Genomic DNA, 22,532 nt, shown 5'->3' on the forward strand with positions numbered 1-22,532 from the left:
CTACAGTATAAGTACCTGAGAGTCATAACCCTCTTGCAATCGACATCCACCACCACTGGCCAGGCAGAGCTCCCCACATCCACATCCGATATCAATATGGGAGGAGGTCAGTGAACAATAAACATAAAACAAAAAGTTTTAGTTAGGCCTATAGTCATGTTGAACATAATAACTTTGAAAAATACTAATTCAGTTTTTTATTTTTTAGGTCACTCAAAATGGAGAACGGTGGATTGGGGGTAAGTAGGCCTACTATATCCTCATTACGAATGAAACAAACGTATGGTTTGTTTCATCTTCATTTTGAGTTGAATGCTAATAGCCTTTATATTTACCCCTCTCTCTATTTATTGCGTGGTTCAGTCTTGCGTGGATGATGGAGGATAAAATTCAACACTTTTACCAACTCTAAGAGAGGTTGAGAAAGCTGAGGTTTGAAAGACAACAATGTCAGGGCTAGTCAATCATTATCAAATCGCTATTATAATATATATTTAAAAAGTTTTTTCTGCAGGGGTTTTCAAAGTGTGAGAGAGTGAGCCCCCCCTCAGAGAAAAAAATTCAGCTGAGCCCCCCCCCCAAATTTTATTTTTTTCTAAATACCTGTGTTTTTGAAAGCTATTTTAATTATTTTACACATTTTAAACATCTCTGATCATAATTTTAAAACATTTTAAACATATTTTTTAAACATTTTAAACATATTCCTGAAACATTACAACATCTTTGTGCGTTTTTAAACACATTTCTTTACACAATTTAACAACTTTATCTAAGCATGTTTTAGCTTAACCTTTTTTAAATACATTTGAACATCTTAATCTGTTTAAACTGCCAGTTAGTCTCCTTTTTAGCTTAGTGGGAGCAATGAGTTTGCGTCTTTGATGCGCACAGGCGTCTGATGCGGGGCTGCACTGTAGAGAGGAATAAACAAAGGTCATACTCTACCCACAGCCTTGACCGGTACTTGTTTTTAATCGTGGTTAACGCGGAAAAACTGCACTCACACAGGTATGTGGATGTGAAGGGGAGGAGAACCTGCATCGCTTTTTTGGAGAGTAGCGGTAGCGATGTACACTCTTTGTACTCAACGGCAGCCTTCTTAGCTACGTAGCGGAAGAGTGCGGAGCCAGGCTGAGCCAAAGTCGGCGCATTATCCACATAGCCTGCATTAATAGGGTCATTTTGTACTTTTTATAGTTTTTATAGCTTTTTATAGCTGCTAGGCGTAAACAGTTCACCGTTCAAAGCGGGATGTTTATTGCGGGGGAGGAGCCGCGGCGGCAGTCGTGATTGTAATTGCCGGTTAGTGCACCACGGAGTATTCGATTTGGAACAACACTGACATCTGAAAGTTAGTGCACTTAGTGAGTGCGGATACTAGTGTAGCCTACTTTGTTTAAGTGTACTCATGGAAGTATGGATATCGGATATCTTCTAGATATCACAAATCACCCAAAAGATAAGACCTCATCTCAAGTACTGATTTGCTTTTCGCAGATGGAGAAGTTCAGTAATACCGTGGGATTCCCACTGAACTGCATTTTTCCCCTGAAGAACTACCATGCAGAAATCGAATTGAAGGATGAAGTGGATATGCTCATTCTAACTGCACTGAGAAAGATCCTTGATCTTGCAAATGACCGTGTAAATGCTACCGGTGTTGCAGCCACTAACTTAAGCGCCAACAATGTCAATAGAACCTAATAAGTTCAAAGGGACGATGTGCAAAAATGCTGCTTTGGCTCGCCTTTTGTCCAACTGAAGTGATCTGAATGATTTTAATTCAAAATGTCTAAATATGCCAATCAATTTTAAAGGGGACCTATATGTTTTTCGACTTTTGTGACTAACGTTGTTATAATGATTGATAGTCATGTTTAACCATGCACAAAAAACGATGTAGATTTTCGGGAAACTCTGGCTGTTTCCCAATGTCAAGGAAGCATGCTCAACGGCCGCCCTTTTAAGGACGCTACGTCATAGAACGCCGACAAGCACTGTTCCAATGTTGGAACGTAGGTTCCAACATTACGTAGGTATAACCAACAGTACGTAGGTTATACCTGCTGCTTATTGGTATAACCTTGCCATTTGACCGTCGTTCTCTCTCTCCTCCTTGTTTGGTGCTTGGCTGTTAGTGTTATATTACTCTGTGAGCAAGTCCTACAGTTCTATTCTACAAGGTATGTGAGGGGAGGTGGAGGAAAATTAGTTAGTTGTGGTACCCTTTACATGCAAACGCAGAATTCAATCTTTTTCGAGACAGGTTCACCCATGTGATCGTTTGGGCAACATGCATTTTCAGATATGCCAGGCAGGCCTTTTTGTTGTATTGACCTTTAAGATATGGAAGAGAGCCAGGCCTCTTTCTGTTATATTGATTTCTTTGTTTTGGCACGACCACAATTTGGTGTGGCCGTTTGGTGTGGCCGTACCTTAAAGGCCGTACCTTAAAGGTACGGCCTTTAAGGTACGGCCTTTAAGGTACGGCCACACCAAACGGCCACACCAAATTGTGGTCGTGCCAAAACAAACGAGGAGAGAGAGAACGACGGTCAAATGGCAAGGTTATACCAATAAGCAGCAGGTATAACCAGCACCAAACGCGTTACCCGCGTATGACGCGTATAAAATCGCGTACGCGCGTACATATACGCGCGTACGCGAGGAGTTCAAAAAATGTAACTTTTTACGCTCATACGCGTGATACTTAGCCGCAATAGCCAATCAGCGTATGACACGTTTATACGCGTCATACGCGTTACCCGCGTATGACGCGTATAAAATCGGCAATTTTTCCATAGGGAACCATTGGTTTACACGCGTATGAGGCGCGTACATGCGTTACATGCGTATAAGCAACATTTTACTCGCGTTAGGGGCGTATGAGGCGTGTATATATACGCGCGTATATATACGCGCGTACATATACGCGCGTACATATACGCGCGTACATATACGCGCGTACGCGAGGAGTTCAAAAAATGTTATCAGGTTTGCATATGGTCGCGGATTCTCCCAAATACATCGGAATTCTTGTGGGTCTTCTCCAACTGTGCCTGAATAGCATTGTCTGCCCAAATGGCTAACAGACACTCGACTTCTCGATGGGACCAACGTGAACCAACAGTTGAACCGCTTGACGCCATGTTTACTGTTTAATGGGAAAGAAGGCTCGTCGCCTTTATTATGTCCATGGTCGTCGCATGGACTATACGTCATCCAGCTCAGGTTGCGTAGCCGTGCGTGTGCGCGTGTCGGCTCATTAGCATCTGTACCGTGGCGGCCCGTACCGTAGCAGCACACCTCTCCCAAGTGGCCAAGTTGGCCTGGCCTGGCCAGACTGGCCACACTCACACTGGCAGATTTGAGCACGCAAGGTGTGAAAACTGCCACGGCCACGGCCAGATGGCCTAGTGTGAGTGCAGCCTTAGAGTCCTTCTGTGTGGCCCTGCAGGAAGTGGAAAATCCCGTTTCATCAATTCTGTTGACAGCATTTGTCAAAACAGGATAACCTCACCTGCAGATGCAAATAACGCTCAAGGAACTGACCCAGAACTGGCTAATACCACCGGACATTCCCAACCCTTAATGTCAGATCATTGAGGAAGAAGTCCTCACACACCTTTAGCTTTAAAAAAAATCCTGGACTTATTGCCTTAATATATATTCTAAAACGACACTCCCACAAGAGACAGCAAGGAAGGTTAATGAGTTCAGCCGTTTAACAGACGATTTAACCACAAAACACACAAAAATCCGAATGAAACATTTATGCATGTCAACAAAACACCATGGGTGTAGTGGCAGAATATGTATCTATGGTTACCAAGTATTTCTTCATCTGAAGTGTTCCCTATTTCAAAGATGTTTCCCTAAATGAAATCCTCATATATCCTTGTTGCTTCTCTCTGTTCATTGGCCACTGTTCAGCACCAACGTGCTGTGGGGGTCTACAGTTGTGTCACATGGTTTCCCGTAACTGAGTGAAAAGTGAAAGTGAAACTGCATACAGATATAAGACAGAGAAGTAACTACCACTCTTCATGTGCTGTTGAATCAACGCCACACGTATTCTTTTGTTGGACGAGACACGATATCAATATGGGTGGAGGTTAGTGAAAAATATGCATAAAAACTAAAACGTTTTTTTATAGTCATGCTGAACACATTCATTCTCAAAAGACTAATCATTTATTTATGTTATCAGGTGGTTCAAAGGAGCAATCAGGTTATAGATTTTTTATATCACAGTGAATATATAACTAAATTACAATAGCAATAAAGCAACTTTTAATATCTGAATGTTTTCAAACCATGTTTCCATAGTTCTCCAAACACCTTGGAGAACGATGAATTGGGGGTAAGTACTATATCTTCACTAAAATTAAACAAAGATATGGCTTGTTTCTTCATTTTGAGTTGAATAATAAACATGGCCATCACATTTCCCTCCTCTCTCTGTTTATTGAATAGTTCAATGTGTGGGATAAAACCCAACACTTTAACAATCTAAGAGAGGCAGAGAAAGCTGAGGTTTGAAAGTCAACGACTTTATCATCATTTGCATAGAAGTCACAACAAAACCTGTACAGTTTTCAGCACAGAGTTATCCTTCAATACAATCTGGCAGTAGGTGCGCCTACAAGCAGAACAGATGGTGGTCAGTAGATTTGACGTGTCGTCAATAAAGTCAGGATATCAGAAATGAAAGGCGAGGCAACAGAAAGCTGGGAGGGAGAATAAGAGCTGAAAGCTCTTTCCAAAAAAAGGTATATATTTATTGTAAACATTCAAGGATGCAGAGGAGAAGTGGATAGCACCCTATCATTTCAGTCCCATATCAATAATGTCACTCGGTCAGCTTACTTCCAACTACATAACATTTCTCGCCTGAGCCCATCTCCCTCCCCCAACAGTGCTGAAATTCTTGTTCATACCATGGTCGCATCTTGTTTGGACTACTGCAACTCTCTCCTCTTTGGTTTACCTGCTAAGTCCATACATAAATTACAACTGGTACAAAACTCTGCAGCCCGTATCATTACTATAACCCCCTCCATCAGTCACATAACACCTTTCCTGCAGCAACTCCATTGGCTCCCCATCAAATATCGCATCATTTACAAGATCCTGCTTCTCACTTTTAAGGCCATCAACATCAACAATCTTGCCCCTCAGTATATTACCCAGCTCCTCCATATCAAGAAACCCACCCGTTCTCTCAGATCGTCTTCCCCCACCGAGCTCACCCTCCCACCTGCTCGCCTGGTTACCATGGGGTCAAGAGCATTCAGTCGCTCAGCCCCCCACCTCTGGAACTCTCCGCCTCATAACATCCAACACTCCAGTTCTATTATCACCTTCAAACCTCACCTGAAACCGTATCTATTCAGCCAAGCCTACTCCCTTTAAGTCAGTTGCATTCTTGGGACTAGAATGACCCCACTGTTTTTCTCTTTTACACAGTTTTGTTGTTTTTCGTTTTCTCTTATGAATGTTTGATTTTGTAAGTGTCAAGAAAGGGGCCCATAAATAAAATGCATTATTATCATTGTTAATAGAATAGACAAGTAAAGGGTTGATTCCAAATGTTTTAAATCGTAACAAAAGTTAATCAAACTATGTGGAAGAGGTCGGAACAATAGTTGTCCCGCCAAAACAAAGAGATCAGTGGAACAGAAAGAGGCCAGGGCCCCATTTACCGAAAGCATCGTTAGCCTAAGTAGTTCATGAAGTCTGTCGTACGAGCATCGTACAGTTTTCACAACTTTTCCCGAAAGCATCATTGCGTAACGAATGTCGTGAAAACACTCGTAGCTAACGAGGGCTCCAGGGGTAGGCCTACTCGTAGGGTGCTAAGAGCATCGTTACTGTAGCCTCAGTGGAGTCACCAGCGGACATTCCATGGTATTGGATGTGTTTTATTAAAACACATCCAATACCACTGAATGTCCAACTGGCGCGATTTCGCAATACCCAAAAAACAGTGGTTGCTGCCGATTTATACAGCAAAGACAGAAACATGTTCGAAGTCAACAACAACATAATTTATTGCAGCAATTTGAAATTCCAAAAATACATGCGCAGCCGAAATGTACCGATCAAACGCAACTTCACAAGGCAACCCTATCACAAGGCATATAATAAAATCAAATGATTCCATTGCTCTTGTGTGTGGGGTCGCTTTCGAGCTGCACTTGCTGTCTCCCTCAGATTTCTTTATTTTTTGAGATTTTTTGCCATAAACCAGTGTAGGCGCTTCGGTGAGGCTGTGCTGTAGTTCACTATTTATTGGACTGTGTCTATACAGTTACGAACATCCCTGACCTTAGTTGAGTGCACAATTGCCAAGTTGAGAGCGTTGTTGTGTCTGCAGTGAACGTAGACTGCTGCGGGAAACTGTGCGATGCGTGCCTGAACGCTGCACGCTTTCCCGCTTACATGCCTGCACAGTCATACCCCTGCCCAACAATACGGGCAGGATCTAAAGCTCTCCAAATCGGGTCAGCGATAGCCGTATCAATGCCTCTGCATTTGAATTATAATGAATTAATGGAACGTTGCATTTTTAATGTTACTACCAAATATTCTAGACTAGAGAATACGCGCCAATCAATGAAACCTTATGCGGAATCAGAGAAAGTCGTTATTATAAAGAATGTATGCACGGTGCATTCAGGATTATGACTGATTTGACGGCCTAGGCCTAATCAATTGTATTTTAATATCTGGAGCATTCATATTATTCCATTCTTTTCGTAGGCTACCCTGCTGTTGTCCTTGATCGGTAGATATTTTTTTGCTGCCACAAAATATAGTTTCATCTGATAACATTCTTGCGTCTCTGGCTCTTACAGAGCCCATTTGAGCACTGTGTCAGTGGACAGTAAAAATCCTACGTATGTCGTTAGAGCAGTGCACGCGCGATCATGTTAAGAGGAGTTTCGGGAAACGCTGGAAAGAAATTGACGAAGGTTCGCAAGATCCTTCGTGAGAATGATCGTACGAGCGTGGATCCATCGTTATCGGGAAACGGGGCCCGGGCTCTCTTCCATATCTCAAAGGTCAATACAACAAAAAAGGCCTGCCTGGCTTATCTAAAAATACATGTTGCCCAAACGATCACATGGGTGAACCTGACAAGCGTCTCTAATTTTATTTCTGCGTTTGTATGAAAAATGTACCCAAACTAAATAATTGTCCTCCAACTCCCCTCACATACCTTGTAGATTAGTACTGTAGGACTTGCTCAAAGAGTAATATATAAGGCCAACAAGAGCCAAGCACGAAACAAGAAAGAGGGAGAGAGAGCGACGGTCGAGTGGCAAGGTTATACACCCATTCCCGGTCCAAGGCAACCAATTAGCAGCATTATCAAACTGAAAATGTAATATTGAATTCAATTAATGAACATGTTGTTAATCTATGCAAGGATTAGGTATTGTTTCTCACTCATTTTCTTTTCTTAAAAACAGCAAGAAAAAGGATGAGCTGGAGTGGCTGAAGTCATTCCGTCTTCAAAGTGGCCACGTCAAGTGTCTTAGAGTCCTCGTGTGTGGCCCTGCTGGAGGTGGAAAATCCAGTTTCATCAATTCGGTTGACAGTATTTGTCAAAACCGGATAACCTCACCTGCAGATGCCCATAACGCTCAAGGAACTGACCTACAACTGGCCAAAACCGCCGGACAGTCTTTCACCCTCAATGTAAGATCATTGAGGAAAAAGTCCACTGCTTTTGGTGTTATGGCGCATAACACGTCGGACTCTCGTCTCTGGTATTTCTACAACGAGACTCGTATTGGGGGTTATCTCAGCCAAGGTTGAGAATGAATTGGGGGGAAGGAACTTTGGCTTTGACTCCCTCAAGAACATGAACCACGACATGGAGGAGAAAGGGATTGTTGGCGGCGAATGTCTCCCGCTTGAGCCCCGCTGAGGGACCACCGCCAGTGGCGGAGGTGCCTAAGCGCTGCCCGGCAACGATCCCTTTCTCCTCCTTGTCGCGGTTCAGTCTACTTCACATTGATGTGGACGTTGAAGAACCAGGAACGTCGGAGAACCCAACGCGGTCGTTTGAGATTCATAATATCGGCTCACACAGCTTTTGGCCGTGATAATATATATTATATGATATAGATATCTATGTAGGCTTTATGATAATATTTAGATATAGAGCTCCAGGACTCCTGTGTGTTCTAGAATATTTACAGAACACGGCTAAAGGCTGTGTGCGCCTCGCCATTGCGATACATCCACTGTAAACAGAGCGCATGGTACCGTGGCTGCAAGCTGCTCAGGGCCACACCCCCACCCTCCTCCTTGACCCGCCTCGCTCCTCCTCATTTGCATTATAGCTACAGACACCAAAACAGCGCATTTGGGGGAAGCTCAATATGCAACTGGCTCGGAGTAGCTGTAACTGTGCACCACTACTGAATTTCGGGAACGTTTTTGGATACTGTGTTAGTTGCCCACTAATACCTATATTAAAGAATACATAAAATAGCATGTCATGGGACCTTTAACATCTTCATCAGTAACTACTGACCCTTCTTTGCTATTGAAATTAGTTAAAGCTAGTTGTAGAATGTTTGGAAAGACAGTGACAGGCTCACATGTCTTTGGTCCAGAAAAACTACTACTACTTATCGTATTCAATATTTATCTGCTGTATCAATGTCATTCTCAATTAGTGCATCAGAAATAAACAAATGTATGTTTTACCTTGGAAATTCCTTTCGTCCTTAATAGTACAAAACACATCAAATCCAAAGAGAGAGGCCAGGACAATATTTCCCTTTTACCTTTAACGACATCATGGGCTTCGAAGGGACCAGAGGAATCTTATTGGAGGACATTGAACTGGCCATGAAGGGACATGTGAAAGAGGATTACAAGGTATGGTTGTTTATAGTGTTAACTTTTACTATACCACGGCAAGTTTGTTGAGAGATGATCATATAACTGAACAACTAGTCTAGAAGAATGCCCAACATTTTTCCATTGGCTAAAGTAACCTTAACTTATCTCTCTCTCTCAGTTTGATCCTGAGTCAGCTTTGGATGACTCAAATGATTCATACAACAACAACCCCACTTCAAATGAAAAGGCTCACATTTTGGTCTTGGTTGTTGCTGTCAACATCAATGATGTGGCAGACCAAAGGATGTTTAAGAAAATGACTGAGGTCCGCATAGCAGCCAGAGACCTTGGTAAGATGAAGAGCCCTATTTAACCGTCTGAAACGCAAATGAGAAGCGCCAAACGCAAGTAGCTTTGTGGGCGGTTCTATGGCGATGTTGATATTACACCGGCAGAAAAAAAACATGCAATAAACTAATGAGAGTGCCATCTCCCATCCCTTTTAAGAGCCATGAGCGCATCTGAATCTGACAAGTTAATATTTTGACAGCGCGTTTGCAGTCTCCGATGAGACAGATGCATGACAACATGAATTTTAAACTTCAAATGGCTCAGGTTATGGCGAAATAATATAGCCTAATTCACACATGGAATAGCGTTTTCTTCCACAACTTCAAATAAATTTCGGCAAAGAAAACTTAACACATATATGATATGCGGTAACTGTGGTTCTATTTAACCTCTTAAGACCCATTCGCCCACCGGTGGGCGATTTGTGTTTGTTGACGACATGTTTCCACTACGCAGCGACATAACCCGCTTCAACTTTCATCATTACAGACATTCTATACATGGTTAGAAAGGGTAGAATCTCCACAATTTATTCATCCGGTTGTTTTTTTTTATAAATCATGAGCACAAAACCATAAATATTGATATTAACCAGCATGGTAAACCGGAAATGCCAGAAAACAGAGTGACTCCCTACCTTTGAAGCAATCTGAGAACCGTAATATGTGTCCATTCCTCAATTATTTATATTCCAATTGTCCGTGAGAATCCACTGATCAAAAGCATCCAAATGGTTTTTCATAAAATTATTCCAGCTTGTGAATATCGTCGTGTAAAGTCCATTTGTTTACCATCTCCAAACTTTGTTCGTCAACTAACATACAGACGTTCGCAGCCGTATCGATATTTTCTCTAGCTCCAGCATGCAGTTGTTGGATATGCTTGTTTTCATCACTTTGCTGGCTACAAAATAAAAGTGTCCCCGTCTTTTTCTGTTCAGTTTTCACTCCGGTACAGCCCGTGAAGTAGATGGAGCGCTCCCAGTTCGAAGGGCCAATGGGCTTTGTTTACTTTGTTTTGCGGCTTTAGTATAGGGACAGCGTATTGGCTATTGATATGTCAATCACTTGGGCTTCTAGCCAATGAGTTTACCTTTCCAACGCTGCTAGGCGTGTCCAGCTGTGATACGTATGAGCCGAGATATAAAGCTGCGTCAACACGGCAGACAACTCACTTTGCGCATATTTTGCCCATATATTGTTCATATTTAGTTCTTGTCATATTTTCATGATATGGCCAATATCTCAATATGAATGTGTGAAAAAATTATGTTTTGAATCACGGAGAAAGGTTTTATAGTCACCAAAATGCTTCAGTAATGTTTCCAGTGTCACAGAAGTAGAGTAAATGCATTTGGCACAATTTGGCCATTTGGAGACATTTTGGAGAGGTTTGTGCCGCCAGTGACAACACACCATAAAAACTCCATTAACTCCCCAAGGTTTAGGCCTAGAACTCCAAAATTTCTTCCAGGTGTAGTTGGCATGATGTAGAAGGTATTTGGCATATTGCCATATGCCTTACATATAAAGCACATCCTAGTTATTGTAGTTCAATTATGACCTATTATTTTCGAAGACAAAAAAAATAGCTTTAGAGCCATGTCTGAACTGATGTCATTTAGGTTGTGTGTATGATTCATGCCAAATACATATCTACGGAAACTAGAGCTTGTCAGCTTTCAAATGAAGTATTATACATCCATCTAGGACTTAGGGTTACTGTGTTATAAGCTTTTCCATTTGGGTATGTGTATAGGCGAAAAAAAACAAAATACTGCCGGGGATGTACGCAATACGTTAACAAACGTTGTTTCCTACCAGTATTGTATGCATTATCGTTATCGACTTGTGTTCCTAATATGCATGTGTCCAACCGTTAATATACTGTTACGACCCAGCAGGACTATGGGGGGGATTGATGGGGAGTTTGTGGGGGGAAGGAGTTTCCCTAGTTCAGCCTGATAGGCCAGTTGGGATAGAGGGCGGGAACAGCTAGCCAGTTTTGGTAAGGCCATATTTGTTTTGGGCACTCCTCCAACCCTGGTAGTTAGTTGTACGGGAAGAATAATAAAGCCTTGTTGTCCGGTTAAACCTCAGCCCATCTGTGTCCTCTTCATTGCGCTAGTTAGCCCCCGCAGTTTCGGGCAAATACGCTACAATACATTGCAATGGACTGTATTTTGGGTTACGTTTAGTTTGTGTGTGTTTAAACAGATGGATGCACAGACACGCACCCGCATTCATTAATTATTCTACCCATACACACACGTGCGCCCGCAATCATTCATTCTTTTTTCACACTCACTCGCGGTCTGTGTTAAGAAAATATGTGTTTGCTGTACGGTGTTTGTTCTCTCCCAAATAATTTACCAAGAATGTGTGGCTAGGTAGATGACAGAAGCAAACTGTATGTGCGAGGTGCACCAGCAACATTATGCATGCGCCCTTAAAATAGCATCTGAGAAACGTGCCACTGACTTTAAACCAGGTATTTCCTGGTTTGTGGCGGAATTGTTTTCTGAAACTGCAAAATAGCACCAGGGAATGTTTGCGCCAGAACACGCCTCCTCCTTTTGCTGTACCGCGCCTTGGGGCGCAAGATCAATCCCTAATTTAGGGACCTGTGCCTGTGGAGCTAGGGAAAAGAACGCTCCGTGCCAGTTGCAAACTAGCAATGACACATGCGTCAGTGTAGAAAGTCAATTGTGCTGGATGCAAGATAGGGCCCGAAATGTTCTTTGGTCGTCTCTCAAAGCTCCGTTGACTGTGTCCTGAGAGTATAGTGCTGGGCAATATAAATGTTTTCTATCTGTATTCCCTTGCTTAACCAACTACCATACAAGGACGGACAACAACATAAAGATATTTTATAATTGCCCGTCCCTTCTAGGCAGTAAGATTAAATAACTGTTATAAAGTTTGATTGGGTGCTATGGGAAAGAAATTGCTTCATATTTTTCTTCACTGGTGTCATATTTTCTCTTGTTAGAAGAATTTAGGAAAAAGCATAACGAAAAAGGTGAATTGTTTCTGTTCCCTCTGTATTAAGGGATTCCACAAATAGCTATTCTGACAAAAATCGATGAGAGATCTTCCCCTCTCGTTAAAGAAAACCTTAGAAATGTCTACAGCTGCACGTACATCAAGAATGCGGTAAGTTCTGTATCAATACTGATTTTAAACAACAGCATTTGGCAAGCTTTTATCCAGAGGGAGATCAAATTATAATTGATAAAGCCTATGTATCTATAAACGTCTTTATGAATGGCCCCTAACAAGAAACTATACAATGGCACAATTTTAATTTGATAAAATGTATGGATCTTACTCTCAATTGTTTTTCATGTAATTTTCGATATGTTTCTTAAATCTCTTACAAGAGAAAAAGCTTGTATCTTTCATCATGAATAACTCATTTTCGGGGAAGGGTGACCAAAAAGTTACGTTGTTTATTGTCTCAAGGAAAGGAACAGTACTACTGATTCTTTATTTTTGCAAATACCTTTTAAATCGAACAACAAACTAATCAATTTGAACAATAGTGACAAATCACCCAAAAGATAAGACCTCATCTCAAGTAGGCTACTGATTTTCTTTTCGCAGATGGAGAAGCTCAGTAATACCATGGGATTCCCACTGAACTGCATCTTTCCCCTGAAGAACTACCATGCAGAAATCGAATTGAAGGATGAAGTGGATATGCTGATTCTAACTGCACTGAGAAAGATCCTTGATCTTGCAAATGAACATGTAAATGCTACCGGTGTTGCAGCCACTAACTTAAGCGCCAACAATGTGAATAGAACCTAATAAATTCAAAGGGACGATAGGCAAAAATGCTACTTTGGCTTGCTTTTTGTCCCACTGATGTGATCTGAATGATTAGAATTCAAAATGTCTAAACCTGCCAATAAAGTTTAAACTTAAAGGGCATAACCCTTTTCTATACGTTGCAATCGACCTCCACCACTCGCCAGGCAGAGCTCCCCAAGTCCAGACACTACGCCATGCCCATTCGTCGTGACGTCAAAGAGGATGCTTAAAGTGTAATTCCGGTGTTACACCGAATTCTGCGACCCACCAAAAAGTGTGAGCCCAGGGGGCGCTGTTGCACATTTTCTGCAACATGCACGTGTGCGTTATAACAAAAACATAAATAAAACATAAGATCTCCCCCCACCGGTGGGTCTTTCTTTTCTTGATACTAACATTAATTCTAAACAGCATTTTACGAAGTAGCCTCTAATAGGAAATGCTCAAAGGTAAATCAGCGTAATTTAACACTGACTGTAGCATTTTATGGGGAAAAAGAACGGTGATGGGCCGTACTAAACGCCCAATCCATTGTATGGGTCTGTAAAATGCTAATCAAATGAAATGTATTTATTATGCACCTTTAATAAAAAGGTAAGGGGAAGGGGGGAGATTTTATTTTTTATTCATGTTTTTGTCATGCCTGCATACGCTTCAAACCAGTGGCGTCACTATGCTGTTTTATTCGGTGCTAAAGCCCCGAATCGTTTTTGAAAAAAAAAAAAAGATTATAATTTTTATTTTATTTTTTAATATTTTGCTGCATGCAGAGCCTGTGCCATATCCGCACGTCGCACATGCTCCCATTTGTTAGGACTCTTGCGGAGCTTACTGCTAGGAATTTGCTATTTCTGTTCTACTGCTCAAGATTTTAAGCCATGAATTGATGAACTTGCATTGAAGAAAATATGTCAGTTTTCTGTGGGCTGTAAATAGGCCAATCTATGAGGCTTAATAGCATGCCAATATTGATGACTGATTGTGTCAATTGTCTAAGGATGAATGATTACATGATTTGTTTCCAACTTTTGCCTTAAGTTACAATTTAACTAACTAGCTAGCTGCCCACCCTTTTCAATTCCAATGGTGGCTTTCATTTCATTACCAATGTTAAGTGTCAAAAATAGTTAACACTGGTGCTGAGTCATGATTCCTAAAAAATAAAAACCCAAAACATGTGATATGTTTTGAATTTGCAGAAAGTTTTGAAAAATCCAGGATTCCTGAGAGCCTTACTGCATTATATTCCATAATAGTTGTTTCTTTAGGAACCTGAATGTTGTCTTTTCCTTCACAGAATTTTTTTTTTTCCACTATAAAATGATGCAGAAAAGGCACAGATAGATGAATAAAAATCCACCAGAATGCAGGAAATTAAGTGTTTGACACTCAAAAAATTCTGGGGGAGCACCCCAATACCCCCAACCTATAATCTGTCCCCCAAAATGTTGAAATGAAACCTAGCCTATATGACCCTGTACGCAGGTTGTACACAATATATTCATAGATATTTTGTTTTTACTTTTTGGATTAAAAAGAAGGGATGTCAGCAAACTAATAATTAGTGTGATTATCATTTCATCATAGAGTGGCCCTTTGTGAAAATGAGTTTGACACCCCTGATATAGGTAATGTAAGGTCTGTCTCACTTGTATTAATTTTACTCTGAAATAACTTGAATGGAACTTTAGATGTCTGGGGATAAGCAGCAGTCAGGTAGCTATTCAAAGCTATAATTACCTGCCTATTTTGTTTATTTAGGTAAGGCATTATGAATTATTTTTTTGCATGCGCAATAAAGTAAACAACAAAATTTGCACTGTCCTATTCCCTCTTGGGCTAAGCCCCGGATGTTTCAGAAACCTAGAAACGCCCCTGCTTCAAACTCGTGCATATTGCAGAACATATGCAACAGCGCCCCCTGGGGCCACACTTTTCGGTGGGTCGCAGAATTCGGTGTAACACCGGCGTCAATTGAACCCAGGGTCATTGTTTTGGCATGGAAACCCATCAAATAAGCCCTCCAGATACCTTTTTCATTTAAACTCTTTATTAGAGTTTGCCTGGCGCAATGTTTGGCGTCCATGTTATTGGCTTGGGGTATTGGGTTTCGCTTCCAAATCGGCATTTTTGAACCACTAATATTTCTAAAAAATTAGCACCAAACCTATGCAGTAGCATAGGGTCCCTACACATAAAACGAAGCACCAACAACTTAGTTTGCAAACCCAGAGTTTATTTAAAAAGACAGTTTAACAACCATTACCGGTATAGGTCCGTGTTTACAGGAAGTCCACACAAGTCGATTGCCGAATGCGCCGGAGTTCAGTTCAAAGAGGAAAGTTTTGGAATTTATGATTAATATTTATAAATAATATATAGCAAGTGTTGACACGTAAATTACATTTAAGGACTTGCATATGTAGGTTACAGTTACAAAATATTTGTTCGAAGTGTTCCCCATTGCAAAGATGTGTCATGATTTTTCTAAATGAAATCCTCATATATCCTTTTTGCTTGTCTCTCTGTTCATTGGCCACTGTGCAGCGCCAACGTGCTATGGGGCTCTTCAGTTGTGTCACATGGTTTCCTTAGTAGTGAAAGTGAAACTGCATATATAGGCCTATATAAGACAGATAAATAACCACCGCTCTTGTCTTCATGTGCTGTTGAATCAACGCCAAGCGTTTTTCCACGTTGGGCGACACACGACATCAATATGGAAGGAGGTTAGTGAACAATAGGCCTACTTGAAAACTAAAAGCTTTGGTAGTCATGCTGAACATAGGCCTATTTATTCTCAAAATACTAATTATTTATTTGTGTTTGTTATCAGGTGGTTCAAAGGAGCAAACAGGTTATATATTTTTATATCACAGTGAATATATAACTAAATTACAATAGCAATAAAGCATTTTTTAATGTCTGAACGTTTTCAAACCATTTTTCCTTATGTTTCCATAGTTCTCCAAACACCTTGGAGGACGGTGCATTGGAGGTACGTACTAGGCTACTATATCTTCATTACGAATTAAACAAACGTATGGCTTGTTTCATCATTTTGAGTTGAATGATAAATATGGCCTTTATATTTCCCCCTTCTCTCTAAAGTTCACTCTTGAGTTGGTTGTGGTGGATAAAACCAAACTGACAAACTATGAGAGGTCGAGAAAGCTGAGGTTTGAAAGTCAACGACTTTATCAAGTCACAACAAAACCTGAACAGTTTTCAGCAGTTATCCTTCAATACAATCAGTAGGTGCGCTTAAAAGTAGAACAGATGGTGGTGGTCAGTAGATGTGAAGTATCGTCGAAAAAGTCGTGATATCTGAAATGAAAGGCGAGGCAACGGAAAGCTGAGATGGAGAACAAAGGCAGACACGTTTTCCAAACAAAGCTAAATATTTATTGTTTCATCCCCGTGGTGGATATATAGAGAATAACACGACAACCAAAATATTCAAGGATCCAGAGGAGAAGTAAAGGGTTTATTTCAAAATGTTTGAAATCATAATACAAGTTGATCAAATTATGTGGGAGAGGCCGGAAAGATTGTGGTCGTGCCAAAACAAAGAAACCAGTAGAACAAAAAGAGGCCGTAGCCTATCTCAAAGCTCAATGCAACAAAAAAAGGCCTGCCGGGCTTATCTAAAAAAGCACTGTGGCCAAACGATCACATGGGTGAACTTGACAAGCGTCTCTATCTAAAAAAAAGATTTATTTCTGTGTCATTATTGGAACTCAAATTTCGGTCCACTGAAGGGGTTGTTTTGTAACGCCATATATGCGACGTATTGTTTTCGACGACTACCGAACGTCTAATGTTGACGTCCGTGGGACCTCTGTGCAAGGGAAATTTATAGTCCAAATGAGGTTGTTTGTGGACGTCTTTTCAACAATCAAATTTTGGCTCGATTTGTTCTACTACTTCTCTAATTTATTGTTAAGCTGAGATAGAGCGTGACTCCTCGTCTCTGGCGTGGTGAAGAATAAGCAAAGCTATAGATTCTCTTTAGCCTTTATGGCGTATTTATTCTCTAGAATACATGATTGACAGCTGTCAGTTCAACGACAATGTATAACGTGGCAGTTTGACCTGTGCCTTACTTCACTAGAACGTAGTGACATCATCACGTTGTCCCTTCAGAGTAAGGTCGCAATCATATACTAAAATTTATTTATTTTATTATATGTTTATGGTCGTTGCCGTCCGAAATTGAGAAACGGCGATTTATTTAAATGGAGCGTCGGAGAAATGATAGGGACCCGAAGTGAACTGACGATTGCAGTTTTCCAATTGAGGAGCATATAGGCGAACTATGTCTTTAATCGGATTAAGCTTTGCATGTTAACCTACTGACTGGCTTACTTTGAAAAACGCCCTTAATAGAGAACTATCCTCGGCCTCCCTTGACTTTAAAGGTCCCATGGTATGCTACTTTATGAATGCTTATATCTATATGTGTGAGGTCCTAAATACAGCAGCCTATACACGTTCAAGAAATTCAACCTTGGTGCAGAATTACAGCCACTACGAGCCAGTCCCACAATGAGCTTTCCACAAACGTGCCGTTCCACAGCAGCTGAGCAGCTTGCGGCCACGGTACCATGCGCTCGTGTTTGCAGTGGATGTATCGCAATGGCGAGGCGCACACAGCTTTTAACCGTGTTCTGTAAATATTCTCAAACACTCCGGGTGCTCTCTCGGGAGTCCTGGAGCTCTAAAAAATATCATATTATAAATAAATATCTATATCATATAATATATATATTATCACGGCCAAAAGCTGTGTGCGCCTCCAGACGATATTATGAATCTCAAACGACTGCGTCGGGTTCTCCGATGTCTCTTGTTCTTCCACTTCCACCACTGCCCACTGCCTCGACAGTGAGCAGCGGGCCGCACCACCCCCCCTCAGCGATGGTGCTTTGCGGAGGTGGTGCCTCGTGGCGGTGGTGCTTCGCGGCAGTGGTGCCTCGCGGCATTGGTGCCTCGTGGCGGTGACCAAATAAATAAACCAGAAAATGTAAAATAACAACAAAAAAACATAATAAAAAAATATTACATGTAAACATTTCCTGCACCTCTCATAGGCGTCCAAATGAAGTACAAAAAATGTAGGCTACCCAGTTCAAAGGTCAAATGTTGACCATCCATATGACATCCAAGGTGGGTCATGGTTTGACATCCAAATAGTGGACCTAGTTTGGACGTAAAATAGATGTCCAGAATTAGTCATGGACCGTCAGACCAAATACAGACATGATCTGCACGTCTACCCGAAGTCCAATGTTTAGTGGGATGTAAAGGGTGCCACAACTAAGTAATTGTCCGCCAGCTCCCCTCACATACCTTGTAGAATAGTACTGTTGGACTTGCTCAAAGAGTAATAGATAAGGCCAACAGCCAAGCACAAAACAAGGAAAGAGAGTGAGCGATGGTCGAGGGGAAAGGTTTTACACCCATTCCCGGTCCAAGGCAACCAATTACCAGCAGGATCTAAATGAACATTTAACATTGAATTAATTAATTAAGTTGATGTTTATATATGCAAGGTTTAGATGTTGTTTATAATTTTATATTTTCCTTTCTTTAAAACAGCAAGAAAAAGGATGAGCTGGAGTGGCTGGAGGCATTCCGCCCTCAAAGTGACAATGTCAGGCATCTTAGAGTGCTTCTGTGTGGCCCTGCTGCAAGTGGAAAATCCAGTTTCATCAATTCTGTTGACAGTATTTGTCGAAAAAGGATAACCGGTCCTGCAGATGCCAATAACGCTCAAGGAGCTGACCCAGAACTGGCCAAAACCGCCGGACAGTCTTACACCCTCAAAGTAAGATCATGGAGGAAGAAGTCCTCACACACCTTTCATTAACATCTTGATGTAACTACTGATCCTTCTTTGCTATTGCAAATAGTTAAAGCTAGTTGTAGGATGTTTAGAAACACAGTCACAGGCTCACATGTCTTAGATCCAGATAAACTGCTACGACTTGAATTTATATTTGTGTATATATATGAAATACACAAATGCATATTTTACATTGGAAAATCCTTTGGCCTTTAATAGTACAAAACACATCGAATCCAAAAAGGGACGCCAGGAAAATATTACCCGTTTGTCTTCAACGACGTCATGGGTTTGGAATCGGACAAAGGAATCTTACCGGGGGACATTAAACTGGCCATGGAGGGACATGTGAAAGAGAATTACAAGGTATGGTTGTTTATAGTGTTAACTTTTATTACAACACGGCCACTGAAGGTTCTAGCGCTGAGAGGTGCTCATATAACTGCACAACTAGACTCCATCACTGTTCTAAACTAATGCACAACATTTCGTTCAACTTGCCAATGTTCCATTTGTTGACAATGGACAATACATTTGGCTTGGAAACATGATTCAACTAAAAAATAAGATGAATTGTAAGAGCAAGCTCCAACTGTTACAACTTTAATATAGGTGGTCCAAACAAATGATGATAGGCCTAACGGTTCTTTCAAGGATAGAGTCCATATGAGCGTGCTCATATCATATTGTGCTCGATTCACATCTAAAATGACATTATTTTCACTGCCAGCCCACACCACATCCCTTTTGAGCCTACAGTGACAGTGTGAACTGGTTCTGCAGAGAAAATGAAAAACATGAGTTGTTAACTGATAAACTGGCCAATATCATTGGATCACCAAACCAAACTACAGGCTTTTGTTTTAACATGGATGTAAAGAAATGTTGTTACTATGGTCAGTGGTCACCTGGTTATTATCCGCTTTTATAGGTTCATTATACATCGATGTATCATTACTTACAACATTCCCAAACTTTTGTGGTCCTAGTATGTTCAAAAAAATATTTTCATAGTGAACATACAATATCAGTTCAACCTGTAATCTCTTTTTTTTATCTTCTCTCTCTCAGTTCGATCATAATACACCTTTGGTCAAGTCAAACGCTGGCTACATCAACAACCCCACTTCAAATGACAAAGCACACATCTTGGTCTTTGTTCTTGCTGTCGACATCAACCATGTTGCAGACCCACAGATGTTTAAGAAAATGACTGAGATCAGACTTGCAGCCAGAGACCTTGGTGACATAAAATGTTATTTGGTGGCCTAGCAAAGTTAAATTACTGTTTTCAAGTTTGATTGGGTCCTATAGGAAAGAACTGAGTCATATTTTCTATTGCTAGAATAATTTAGGATTAAATAATAATTTATTTAAAGACAAACGTAAAAGGTGACTTGTGTTTCTGTTCTCTCTGTATTTAGATATTCCACAAATAGCCATTCTAACGAAAATCGATGAGAAATCTTGCGATCTCGTGAAAAAAGACCTTAAAAATGTCTACAGCAGCACGAACATCAAGAATGCGGTAAGTTCTGTATCAATAATTATTTGTACAACCGCATTTGACACTGTTCCGATTCATTCTAAGGTGAGAACCTTAAAACCTTTATCCAGATATATAAATGCCTATATGAATGGAACCTAACAATCAACTACAATGGCACAACTTTAATTTGAGGTCATTTCTGGATCCAACTCTACAATGCATTTCATGTCATTTTCAATATGTATCTAAAATCTCTTACAAGAAATAAAAGCTTCTAGCTTTCAACATGTGTGCATTGTGGGGGATGGGGGACTGGTCCCAAAAAGTTTAAATTGTTTATTTTCTCAAGGAAAGGAACAGAACTAATGATTCTTTCTTTTTGCAAATACATTTTGAACGGAACAAAAAACTGAAACATTTTAACAATAGTGACCCAAAAGATAAGACCTCATCTCAAGTACTGAATTGCTTTTCGCAGATGGAGAAGCTCAGTAATACTGTGGGATTCCCACTGAACTGCATCTTTCCCCTGAAGAACTACCATGGAGAAATCGAATTGAATGATGACATGGATATGCTGATTCTATCTGCACTGAGAAAGATCCTTCAGCTTGCAAATGACCGTGTAAATGCTTCCGGTCAGGCCCGGTTCTACGGGGGTGCATAAGCATGCATTGCACCCCCCAAAAAAATGTTTGCACCCTCAATTGAAAAAAAAAAAAAAAAAAAAAAAAAATTTCTTTTTATAAATATGATAAAAATAATAGAATACTTGCTCACAAAACAAATTGTAATGAAACTTGTGACAATTTCCATTAAATACCGTTGAGATATGAGCATCCAACATCACTCTGACTGTTCACCAAACTGACAAAATCACTCCGCATTTATGTATGGTGTTTTGTTTATATGTTGCTTGGCAACAGTCCGCTCAGTGGGGACATTTTTGTTGCCGGAAGCAATTTCATTCGTTTCTATGATTAAATAAACAAACAAATCACAATCTATTGTCAATTATTATTATTAACAGTACATTTTACTAGTATAACTGTTATATAGCAATATCACAATATCAGTATAAAGCAATATCACACTCGAGGTTGCAATGTTGTCGCTCTACATCAGCGCTGCTGTGATTGGCCGCCGGCCGGCATCGTGTGTCATGCCGGCGTCGTGTGCAAAATGCACGCACCCATATAGTATATCTATGGTGCGCACGGTAGTGACGTTGAACTTCTTCGGTAGCAACAGTTATATATCCGTTGGATATCCGTTGGTTATCCAATACATGTATTAAATGTTTTATGTTCATAAGAACCCATATTTCTTTTTATTGTATTTATTTACAATCGTGTTAACTTTAGTATTATACTGATTACTTTTTGTTCAAAGTTCAAAGTCTGAAAGGTTTCTTTCCTTGTTCAGCTAAAATCTGTTTTATTTTTAAGTGGCAATGTACAATTATTTGTTACGTCAAATATCCTGCCACAATTTATAAAAAATAAACATTATTTTTGAATTGCAGTCACATGTTGTTTTTTTAGTGTAGAATTCTGTTCTTTTTTACACCTCACACATCACACATATCAAAAACCTATCTCATATTCAAAGCTATCTAAGATATCAATAAGCTAATGTTGCAGCTTAAATGTTCTCCACATCACAAGACATGATATGATACCATCTTTTAAGCAGAGTAATTGTTTGTTGTCCCAACATGTCAGTAGAACTACGCAGAAGTCCTTGTCTATGGTAGGAAAGGCCTGTGTGTAAAAAAGCGAAGTCTGAACTGAAGCTGGGTAGCTGGTTTTAGCATAGTACTGGTGCACCCCCTGTAATCTCAGATGCACCCCAAGGCATTCTGTTCTGGAACCGGGCCTGCTTCCGGTGTTGCAGCTGCTAACCAAACAGCCAGCAATGTCAATAGAACCTAATAAGTTGAAAGGGACAATGTGCAAAAAAATGCTGCTTTGGCTCGCTTTTTGTCCCACTGATGTGATCTGATTGATTTGAATTCAAAATGTCTAAATATGCCAATAAAATTGAAACTTTTTCTATAGCGTTAAAAAATCTCCTGGACCAATTGCCTTAATACAAATTATGATGTGACACAAATACATCGAATTGTAATGCAAAGTTAACCGACACAGTAGGCCTACAT

The 22,532-nt window shown here is 40.5% G+C and overlaps 1 protein-coding gene across 3 annotated transcripts; it reads left to right on the forward strand.

Annotated features, from left to right (window-relative positions):
• The first annotated feature begins 81 nt into the window (after positions 1-81).
• On the forward strand, positions 82-22,441 carry LOC115560265 (interferon-induced protein 44). Of its 3 annotated transcripts, XM_030379606.1 has the most exons (9): positions 82-106; positions 15,871-15,891; positions 15,999-16,032; positions 18,636-18,864; positions 19,102-19,248; positions 19,954-20,125; positions 20,307-20,410; positions 20,850-21,001; positions 22,251-22,441. In XM_030379606.1, the coding sequence occupies exons 1-9, from the start codon at positions 97-99 to the stop codon at positions 22,303-22,305; spliced, it is 924 nt and encodes a 307-aa protein (XP_030235466.1). In that variant the 5' UTR covers positions 82-96; the 3' UTR covers positions 22,306-22,441. The 3 variants fall into 3 exon arrangements, with proteins under 3 accessions (XP_030235466.1, XP_030235473.1, XP_030235481.1); XM_030379613.1 differs by lacking the exon at positions 22,251-22,441 and having other exon boundaries at positions 20,850-21,055; XM_030379621.1 differs by lacking the exons at positions 82-106; positions 15,871-15,891; positions 15,999-16,032; ... (4 more) ...; positions 20,850-21,001; positions 22,251-22,441 and adding exons at positions 3,959-4,117; positions 4,214-4,234; positions 4,333-4,366; ... (3 more) ...; positions 12,271-12,374; positions 12,825-14,213.
• The last annotated feature ends 91 nt before the right edge of the window (positions 22,442-22,532 follow it).

Source organism: Gadus morhua, chromosome 2, assembly GCF_902167405.1.
Source record: "Gadus morhua chromosome 2, gadMor3.0, whole genome shotgun sequence".
Taxonomy (NCBI): Eukaryota; Metazoa; Chordata; class Actinopteri; order Gadiformes; family Gadidae; genus Gadus; species Gadus morhua.